Source organism: Odontesthes bonariensis, chromosome 1 (genome assembly GCF_027942865.1).
Source record: "Odontesthes bonariensis isolate fOdoBon6 chromosome 1, fOdoBon6.hap1, whole genome shotgun sequence".
NCBI lineage: Eukaryota > Metazoa > Chordata > Actinopteri > Atheriniformes > Atherinopsidae > Odontesthes > Odontesthes bonariensis.
The window spans coordinates 15,928,040-15,939,282 of record NC_134506.1 but is presented as its reverse complement, the minus strand read 5'-3'; the positions used below and the strand labels follow the sequence as shown (position 1 = coordinate 15,939,282).

The window sequence follows — 11,243 nt, the reverse complement described above, 5'->3', positions numbered from 1 at the left end:
TCACAGTCCGGCCCCAATCTTCCTGTCTCCTCCTCCAACTTGCACCCCATCCAGCTCATCATCAGAGAACGGGCTGTGGGAATCATAGCTAAGGTTACTGCTGCACTGCAAGAAGTCTGTGGATCGTGGCATCCCAACTCTGTTGCCCATGGCAACGGAATACCCATGCTGGGTTTCTTCGTCGTCCTCCTCCTCCTCTTCTACATCCTCTCCATCTACCTCCTCTCCATCCTCCAAACCAAGATCAATTTCAATGTCGTCTGAATTCACGGCTCGTCTGCTCCCGTCAGATTTGTGAGTGGAGGTTTTTCCTCCCCCGCGTAGTCGCTCTGTCTCGGCCTGGTTAGAAGCAGTAGCCTGCTCCTTCGCCTTCCTGCTGCGCTTCCACTTCATCCTCCGATTCTGGAACCAGATCTTGACCTGCCGAGGGACGCCAGAGCAATAGCTAAATTATAGTCTAAGTTTTTTTCTGAATATGTTTCAATTACATATGTTGCTGTTGTATACATATCATTTGCATCTGTAGATACATAAGTCACTCAAAGACTGACAGAAACTGTTGATTTTTAAAACTATTTTTATTCTATCCACGCCAGTCCGAGAAGAGAGATCACTTCTCTCCTTTTTGACAGTTTGGACAAATCTCTTTGAAGTAAAAGCGCAGAACCTCCAACAAATCTCAAAAATTATTAAAGATGAAAAAAAGATTTTTGGCACTTTCATTTTCTTTATCTTTTAGGGTGAAAACTAAGTGGAGCAGTTGGTAAACGAGGCACACACCCTATATCAAAGCAGTATGATAAGGCAATTCTTTGTCTGCATTGTGTTGTGAACGTGGGAAAATATTACTATTCAAATACTCTTACTATAATGTATTACCACCACCTGAATTATGAAAGAATATGCAGTGAAAACTGAAAACATTTGAGTCTAACACAAATAAATGTAATGCGTTTTGAAACAGTTGTACACGGCGAGCATCAGTACAACAAGGAAAGGGCCCACTGTATAAAGTAAACACAGTTACGACCGGTGATATTTTTACACAAGCGAGCAAATAATGACTTTAACCAGATAAAAGGAAGTTGTTTCAATTTGCATTCGCAGCGTTACTGCTTTGCGTTATTCAAAGTGCCACTTTTTGTGTGTTTTCTAGATTAATCTTGAAAAAAAAAAAAAAACTGTGTTAGAAATGTTCTAAGTTTCACTCGTATTTCTTGTGTCTTATTTGTAACACGGACATGTCTACAAGACACTGTTTATGCGAGTCAGTGGTTAAATAAAGGTTAGAAAAAACTGCATCATGTCTGTGACTTTTGGGAGTCCTCTACAGAAAAAGGTCTCCTCCTGCGCTGACGTCTCTGCAGTTGGAGTTAGTTTTCACTCAGATGAATCACTTTTGAGTTTATCTTCTTCTGCAGCATGTTTCATGGTGATGTCTGTAGTTTGTGGACAGTTTTCTTACCTGTGTTTCAGTCAGCATGAGTGAGGTGGCCACTTCAAAGCGTTTGGGTCTGGACAGGTATTTGTTGAGTTTGAACTGGTTCTCCAGCTCCAGGAGCTGCTGACTGGTGAAAGCAGTGCGGGGCCTCCGGCATTTCCCCAACAGGCCGGACTGAGGGCCTGCTGGAAGAAGAAGAGCAGAGCTATCAGTCTGTTTTACTCAGCGCAAGTTGGACTTTTTTTTAGATGAGCTTAAAACAACTTATTTCTTTGGATATAGGCTACTGGCCTTCAAAGCTCGTCTAATTCCTATGGTTTATAGCTAATGTTTTTGTTTATTCCACAGTAAATTAATATTTTCAAATGATTTTGCTGAACTTATTTACTAAAATCTTGATTCATTTAAGTCAGGCACTGCCGCTAGTCTTATTTATAAAACACCAAGGACATAAGAAGTTCACTGTAATGGTATGTGTGGGAACAGGCACACATATGCCAGCACTCTCTGGCCATCATTAACTATAATAGCTTTACTCCAGTTTATTGTTGACAGGAGGAGGGGGGGCACACACAGCAGAAGCGGGCGCAGAGGCCATAAAAACACAGGCATGCCATTAACTTAATGAAAATTCGATGAAGGCTTTTGGGATTTTATTGATGAACTACAGAACGTTTTAGGTGTTTGTTTATAGTTTCTTCGTCACACAAAGACAATTTTCATCTTGTTGGCGTTTATAGAGAAATAAATGGGCCAAAATTAAAATATGACACACAGATAAGCAGTAAAAATTGAGGCCAGTGTTTTTGTGAGGGACGACGCATGGCTTCTTCGGATAGCTTAGAACTCCAACGTTTGAATGAAACATTTCACAAGGCATGCTTTGGAAAAAAAAAAAAAAAGGCTGAGAATTACACTGATAAATGTTTATAGAAACGAAAATAAGGAAAGTTGTACTGCATGTTCTGTGTATGATCTTCATAAAACATTTCAAAGCATAAACTTAAAATATAATCTATATTCGACTGCCTAATAGGCCCAGATACAAATTCAAATATAAAAAAATGTTGTCCAATCTTTTATCATTCTGAAAAGTAATAGGCTATGAGAAACAAACGAAAAGGCCAAAAAATACCTTCAAAGATTAATTCGGCCTATTAGGTTGTGATGTCTTGATTATTACTATTATTAGTAGTAGTATTCGTATTATTAGTATTAGTATTAATAATTATTATTAATATGATCAATATTAATAATATTATAATTAATAATAACACTTACGATAGTAATAATAATAGTAATAATAATAATGGTAATAATAATATTACTACTAATAATAACGATAATGATCAAAGGTCTAATTAAATCCTCCCTGCATGGCCTGCACAGATGTGACAGATTTGAGTATTTCAGCAATTTAAAACATTTTTGTATCGGACATTTTTTAAGAGTTTTTCTCTGAATTTGAGCTCTAAAATTTGGACTTTGAAATAATCTCATTTGATTTTACTTACAGCTGTAATCTGGCAGCCGTGGCATCATGATCCCGGCGCGGATCCAATGCTCCAGGGGCAGAGATCCAGCCATGGCAGCCGCCTTCAGGTGCTCCGGGTAGGTCTGTGTTAGCTGTGTGAAACCTGTGTATGCGAACGCGGGGTGCTGCCCACCCAAAGCCGACAATGGGTACATGGGTGCAGGGTACATACCCGGAATCGCACCTTGGGGAAGAGAAGCGAGACCTGGATGTGGAAGATTTAGGACACTCGGCTTGGGGATTATTCCTGTCTGAAGTTGCAGGGCCCGCGGGGAAGGGGTGTCCGCACGGCGGCAGGAGACAGGGCTGCTCCCTGGACTGTCGTTGCTCAGACCAGGGGAGAGGTCTCGGTTGCTCCGGGTGGTCTTATCTGCGAGCAGGGCGTCAATTCTGAAGTTTTTCGATTTCTCCATGGCGGTTTTAACTATAGGGACTGCAGAGTCTTGAAGGAACAAACTTGCCACGCTTTCGTGCGCACCTGTGCCGTGCGTCAGCGTGCAGACAGTTGAGCGTCTACTGTCAAAATCTCTTATGCTTCTTATTGTCTTTTAACAAAGGCAGCCTGGAAACGCGAAGTGCTGCTCCGAAACGTGCATCAATGACTTATCAGTATCAGCCAATATCCCTAAAACTCAGTTGTATTTACTGGCGCTCATGCATCGCTCGCCTGTTTCCTCAAACTGCACCTCCACGCTCCTCTGCAACATTCCTTCCCTGACAAACTACAGAGGTGTCTCTCTATCAGCCATCCGTCTCTGCCGTTGAAGGCCGGGGTGAGCTTGGATTGGCTGGAGGTTGGGCTGCTCTGACTGGCCTCTAATCAGCTAATTACTCGCTCGTTTCCTCCCCCCAGAACGCATTCAGAGTGAGGTAATGTCCAACCCTTGTCCCGCCCGCGAACACCTTCAACTGCATCAAAGCGCAGAGGTAGCCTACATTAGAAGATTGGGCAAATGTATTTTCAGCCTCCATCTTACCGCCTGTGAACAGTACCTGCCACAGATTGTAGCTACGTGCCATAAACAAGGAATTATATTCTGTGCTGTGGCTGTCCAGACTAGCTAATCATTAGCGCTGAAAACATCCTCCGCACCAAACACTGGCTGTTTTTCAACACTAGGTAATGCATCCGGACGACTATTTTTGGTGATGTTCAACAAAACACTGTGTCCAGTATTTAAGTCTTTAATATGAATGTGTGGCTTTAGTCTCATACTAAGGGCATACCGCTGCCATTAAAGTTTACGATCTAGAATTGCACACAAATCGTATAAAACTGTAATGACTTGGCAGAGGAGGCAATAAGTTAATTGGCCTTCTGCTTAATGTGGACTAATGCCTTTTTAAGACCCGAAAAAAACCGAGGTGCATCAGCTGAAGAGGGGTCTCGCGCAGTCGCGGCATGGCAGCTGACAAAGATGTTGACTTGTAAAAATATTGATAGGTTACAATTAAATAGTACAATAACTGCGCATGCAGACGAGGCCAATTTGTTAAAGTAGCTACTGGATCAAAATGACAACTGTTGGACTTCAAAACTTTCCGTTGAGAAATTGGCGGATAAAAACATTTTTAATGATTCATCTTTACGTAAAAGCATCATGCAGACTCGTTATTATTATTTTTTTTTTAACACGTGCAGCCCTTAAATGCGACGACAAAAGGCCAATATAAGCTGTAGCCTATAACTTTGATTAGGCTCCACTGACTTTTTCAGATTTTTTTCAGGGGGGGGTCACGAATCGCCAATCTTTTCATTATCGTTAAATAGACTGGGGAAAAGCAACCCTGAATAACTGCCATTCGAGAAACGTTTTGATCCATAATAGAACAAAATGAAACTGACAACGGGTTTGATCTGTAATTTACAATTTACAGTCTGTCTAAACGGAATACGGCCGGAAACCTTCAATGAATTCCCGAACAACCGTTTTTGCTCTCTACGTTACTATTTAACAGGCTCACAACACAAAGTGCAGCGTTCAGAACCAAACATCCATACTAAGTTTCCAAACTGAAATCAGTTGAGCTGACATGAGTAAGCGAGTCGGTTTGTAACTGGCCGGAGCACGTGCAGCGTCCTGCTGACCTCCCTCCTCTCTCATCTCACCTTTCTCTTCCTCTACCACCTGTGTGGCTCCCGCCCTCCGAGGCTCTCTATCAGCCAGATTACGGCCCGTCTGCGGGACAGATATAGAGGTAATTTGTTCCAGGGAAAGCCAAGGCGCTCTCTGCCTGTTTTTTTTTTCACCCCACCCCTTGCGAAGCCTTGTTTCCTTGCTTTAAGGATTTGAGGGTAATTTAAATAGCAAGGCCACAGGTAAATCCGTCCCCCGGGCCGCTGACAGAGGCTCACAAATTAAATTGAGTCGGGGCCTGTGCGCCCGCCTCTGGTGTCAGCTGCCGTCTTCTGTGCAGCACGTCTGCCTTTATCCTTGAAAAACAAAAGGTGCGGTGTCATAAAGATGTGAGGTGGACATCCTTATTCCAAAACGAGTCATTTAGCAGGTCATTTGTTATTATCTTTAAAGCATGCCTCTGGAGACATTTTTCTATTGTACTTTATTTGTTAAATATATGTGAATCTGGTGTGTGAGCACGAGGCTTTCCATGATAGTCAATCGAGGGTCATAAAACAGGGTTCAAAAGCAAAAGTGAAAACAAAATGACTAGAGGTCAAAAATAGAGGTTTGTCCTTGAAAGGGATATCAACACATCTCCCAGATATTCGTGATGTGTGCAACCAAACCACCACCTTGTGAAGCCTCCAAATGCACTTTTTGTTTTTGCCTGTTTAATGGAGTAAACATGACTTTCACGACAGCTTTCACAAAATTCAGCGAGACTACACTCTATTCCTGGCACCCATAAGGATGCAGTAAAAAGATTTCTTACCTTAAACAAGTGAGGCTATTGTCTAAAACATAACCAGGAAGGGCCAAAAATTCATTGTAACATGTTTTGTTTACATGTAACCAGGCAACCAGCAAATTGGCATGCTAAGATGCTGCCACCGACCATAAATGACAGCACAAGTTAGGGTTTGTTTTTTTTGAGCTAGTCATTTGGCACTTTAACACATTTCTTTTAGAAGAAGTCATTTACACATATTGGATGGATTTTCATGACTTCTTTCTTTCCTTTTCAGAATGAATTCGCACAGTGTGGTTTCTGAAAAATGACCTGTAACACTAAAAACAATACCATCAGCCTTAATTTCAAGGCCCTGTGCAACTTCATACACTAGGCATGTGTTTTCCTTTTGCTTCACAGCTATAAATTGTAGATATAGTGAAGTGATCAGTTATTGATCAATTATGACAAAACCTCTCAACAGATCAGGCCCAGGCTCAGTGCAGCAGAGTATGATTTACTGTATTGATGATGCTCACAATCATGCAATAAGGAACAGCAATATCAGTCTGTGCAATCCATTGACTGAATTATCTGTCTGCAGGCGATGGGCCTGGAAAACTTAATGAATTTGTCTCTCATCTGATCGAAGCTGTCATTACCTCCTTTCTCTTCCTCTGTCGCACATGTTCTCACATGCATATGCCCTCTTGAACTTTTTGCAGAGCTCTCAAAACTCAGCACACACCCTTCACACTGCGAGAGGACAATTGGTTCAAAGAGGCCGCCAGCCCTTGACTACAAAGCCAGTTTATCAACAAGTTATGCGTCAGTAAACTTAGCGGCTAACAGGAGTTTACTGAAACATTAAAGAGCTTATCAGCAATTACAGGCATATTTTTCAATCATTACCACAGCTCTGAGACAGCTTGCCCTGTCCTTAAACCAATCCTGGTATGCTCTTGTGCTCACTGAGTGCTGTCCAAGCCAGTGCAATATTCACTTCCTCTGGGTCACAGATTCTCACTGACTTACCACCTGTTGATAAGATGATTCACACTGCTGATAGATGAGACAAAAGAAAGCCGAAATAAAGCAACATCTCTGGAGTCTCTATGGTTTTTCAGTTGGAAAACATTGATCTAACTATTGCATTTTATAGTAAAACTCATACAGTAGGCCATCAAAGATACAGATTACTTTATCCACTGTCACTGATACATTGATACAGGCAGAATGATTCATCACAGTTCAACTTGCTTTGATGGTGTGTGCATATTCTTCTATCTTCTCCTTAAGGCACACATGAAGCTTTCAGGGACACTGTCAACCAGCACCACTTTCCCACCAGCGTCTGGGCCGCGGTTGTGATAAATGATCCAGGTGCACAATGGGCTTTCTGTGAAGTGAAAATCAGTTCTCCATACCCCTGGTAATTAGAGTAATTCCCACAGTGTTAAATGCACAAGATAAATCATCTTGCTTTTTGCCAGACCTTGAGACCAAAATTAATGTTGTCTCATTATGGAGATAAAGGTAATTTATTAGAGTTTTACTTCTCGTCTCAGTCTCTGTACCCTGTCCCCATCATTTATTAACCAATATTGAGCTTTGCCATATGACATCTACCCCACTGGACGTGAATTTCCTTCTGTCTGCCATTGCTACTTTGGCCCCTTCCAGCCCCCCTCTTCTGTTCCAGCAGGTGAGTATCAGCACTTTGTGATCTGTGGGCAGGTTATGGTACTTTTTTCAGTAACTGGAAGTCATGTGCTAATGCTCTATTGGAATTTTCTTGTTTGTGCAATTGCTTGTTCACTTCTAAGTTCTCCAGGAAGAGCTATTACACAATGAAAGTAGGGTCGTTTACCGGACCAGTACAAACCTACTTGGATTCATGCAATAGCGCTTTCAGTGCACATATTGTATTTATCATGAACATTTGTGGTAATAACAAAATGTTAAAATTAAATTCAGGTAGCCAAAAAAACTAATCTCAGAAGCAAAATAATTCAAATCTACAAATGGTTATGCAGAGAATGAGTGCATGTAAATTGGTGTCCTGTTTGTAATCTGTCATAACGGTGGTTATGGCATGGAGAAGGAGGACCCAAAATGCAGACTTTCCATATAATACTTGATTTATTTAAAACAACCCAAACAAAAAGCGCAGCTGAGCCAGAACACAAAACCTAAACTTATAAAAAAACTTGGCAAAACAAAACCTGACTATAACTGTGAAAACAAAAGAACAACCCTGGACAACGCTTACTTTGACATGGGTTACTTGGCATGGCATGGAATCATGAATGACAGTCAGGATCTGGCAAAGTGCATGAGGAAACCTGGAGACTAAATACTGAGGAGGGTGATTAATGAGCTAAGGCAGCTGAGGGGAAAAACACAGGTGACGTGAGTGAAGCTGATGACCAGGGCAAGAGTGACTGAGGGAAAACAGTGTCAAAACCAAAGACTAAACAGGAACTAAAAACCTGACAAAACTAATAGACATGACGTAATCCAGAAATTGATTATGAAGCTTGTTGCACACGGGACAAGTTTACACTTTAACACGTTGTTAGCATAGTGAAAGGGCCCTTTTTAAAAACAAACCCTGATTTTCTGAACATTCACATGGCAATATGTCCTGCCACAATGCAGTCGAGGTCCCGGCCGATGTAGTGGCAAAAGGAAAGCTAAGATTAACTGGCAGCAGTGCATTCCTTTATCTCAGCTATCTCTGGTGAAGGTTTGTAAAACTAACGGGTGAAAAATGAAGAAGGTGTTGCCGACGATCCTCAACTGTCAGCAGTGGCTCTGCACTCTGTCAATCTTGATTGTTCACTGACCATATTTACACCTAACTTTGTTTTCCTGTATAGATGCACAGCCCTCTGACCTCCATGGTGCGGTGTTGGCTTTTTCGCAAAATGAATCCACAGTACATATCTCACACATTGGGTGTGTTACTCCTGTAAGTGCATGTAAGTAAAGTACTGTAACAACTGCTGTACTCCTGAGTGCACTGAGCATAATACTGGTTATTGAGCTGGTGTGTTTTGTTTCTCCGACATCTGTGGTGCCATGTTTTAATTTTGAACTCTTGAACAAAACTCAGCCAGTTATTTTGATCTAACTATTCCTCAGCGTATTAAAAAGACAGCCCTAAGTATAGCAAATTCATGCATTCATGGAAAGATGCATTACTATAATGAATGACAGTTAGTTAGCTGGTGTCAGATACACAGCTAAGTGGCATGGTTGGCTCGTTTTGATGTTATTGTATTGTAGTAGTTTAATTTATACGTAATTTATATATATGTAACATTACAGTGTTAGGAATGGGATTGACTTTTGTTGGCTTATGATACTAGTCCACTGTATTGTGGAACCTTGATTTCAGACCTGCAATGAAAATCCTGAACAGAAAATCTATGAAAAACAGGCCTAATTTCACAGTCCAGTCCAGCATATAGTTCTCAGTCTTTTAACACGTTTTAAGAAACTATTGTCGAACACAGATAACATGTTTCTATGCTTACCTCTGAGTTTGCTTTACTCAGACTTTGAGCATATATGAATGCACTTCTTCACAGATTTTTGACAGGTTCACTGTGTGGTAATAGTTTGTACAAAGTGTTAAAAAAAAGGGGGCTGGCCACAAGGGGAAGAGGAGAGGGATCGTCAGCTTCCAACCAACCCGTATAACTAGAAATGTTACAACTAACATAAAGGCTGTTTTCTTTTCTGTGCTGCAGCACAAATATTTTTCAATGGGACCGATATCAGTACTCAGTACAGTAATCAAGGAGCCTCCTCTGCTATTCTCCACTTGCGTTGAAATTAAACGCAGAAATTCCCATCCTTGTCCCCTCGACCCAGGCACCACTCACATTTGCAGAATCTTCTGCTGTGAAGTCCATGTGTGAACGGGAACTGTGGAAAAAGTCTGGACAAAAATGTCCACACATACCCTAGGAAATCTTAGGTGTTCTTGTGTGTGAAAACGACAATAGTTAGCTATTCAACACCACTGACACCTATCATTCTCAGCCATCTCTGAGTCAATGCAGCCTTCAACACACAAGTTGACAAAACTACGGCAACCGATTTAGATGTTCGTGCTTAAAAACATTTACTTCTTTCAAGTGCGCCTATAATAATCCGTAACATTTTGCTCCAGAGGAGACCCATGGTTAAGAGGCAGAAAGTAATGAATTGTCTAAACTTAGCCTACATAGCACCTGTTTACCTTGTCTAGGTTCTACATAGTGTTTTACATTCACCCATTCACTGAAGCAATACAGAGTTTCTTGTATGAATTTGTCTTCTATTTAAGCAGCACCATTGTCTCAATCATATACACACTCACAAACCAGTGAGCATAGCACACTTGAACACATAAAAGGTGAAAGGTCATTTTCTGATTTCTGGATGTAAATGGGTAATCTATGAGCTCAGGAAGCACAAGAAGCTTTCATAAATAAATTGTTTACAGTAGCTGGTACGAATATAAGTAGTATTGTATGTGTGCTTTTGAATACTTTCTAGATTTTAACACCTTGTCAGTTATAAATGTCCCTCTCGTGTGATAATGCATCTGATCTTAACCTCTCCGCGGCATCTTTAATGTTTGATCTTAGATAATTAATGATAGCTTATTAACGTTTTTGCATCTGATAAACCACAATGGATGCAGAACAAATAAAAGAGCTCAGGTTCAGAGTCTCAATTGGGGAATTCCGACCTTGTGACTTTCCAATATGCTTCCAAGCTCGCCTGTTTCTTTTTTACAGTGTGAAAACAAAAGCTTCTTTTTAACATTATCCAGTCTAGTGTGACTTTTATGACCATTTAATGGGTCCTTCTATCTAACAGTCCCATGTTTTACTGTCACCCATACAAGGGCCCCATTGTGCAAAGATATGGCAGATAGGAGGTAAATACACTTTATCAGCCACAACAAGACATAATTACTTTCACCCTGCTATCTCACCCTCTCTCTCCATCATGCATTATGTAGCCACTTATGAGGATATTCAGAGTCATCAAGGGCTTTGAAGATCTCCGTCAGTTGGTTGTTTTCAGTGTTCTCTCTTCTCCTCTTCCTTAAAGATCAACTCTGTTTCAATTATATAGCATGTTATAAATTCTGTTCTTTCCCAACCACATTGAGTCAAACCTTTCTCTCTAAAATGACGTTTAAATCTACACCTAATTGCTACTTTGGGGATAGGGGCTTATTGCTCAGGATAGCAATTCTTCTGCCATGCTTTATGCAATGAGGATATTATCTGCCGCCATTAGCACTCAGGTAATATCTTCTTATTGCCCAAATTACCCCGCATCACTAGCCAAAGGTTACTGAGAGAAAAAGGATAGACAAGCAGTCGAATACAGAGAGCAAGACAAACG

The 11,243-nt window shown here is 41.0% G+C and overlaps 1 protein-coding gene across 1 annotated transcript; it reads right to left on the bottom strand.

The window, feature by feature from the left end:
* On the bottom strand, positions 1–3,394 carry mnx2b (motor neuron and pancreas homeobox 2b). Its single transcript, XM_075470630.1, has 3 exons — positions 2,956–3,394; positions 1,466–1,626; positions 1–420 (listed from the first exon to the last, which is right to left on the bottom strand). The coding sequence occupies exons 1-3, from the start codon at positions 3,386–3,388 to the stop codon at positions 1–3; spliced, it is 1,014 nt and encodes a 337-aa protein (XP_075326745.1). The 5' UTR covers positions 3,389–3,394.
* Positions 3,395–11,243: the final 7,849 nt, after the last annotated feature.

Coding starts and splice junctions, on each gene's coding strand:
- mnx2b (XM_075470630.1), bottom strand. CDS start 3,388: ATGGAGAAATCGAAAAACTTCAGAATTGACGCCCTGCTCGCAGATAAG. Junction 1,627..2,955: donor ACGGCTGCCAGATTACAGCT/GTAAGTAAAATC, acceptor TTCTTCTTCCAG/CAGGCCCTCAGTCCGGCCTG. Junction 421..1,465: donor TCATGCTGACTGAAACACAG/GTAAGAAAACTG, acceptor GTCCCTCGGCAG/GTCAAGATCTGGTTCCAGAA.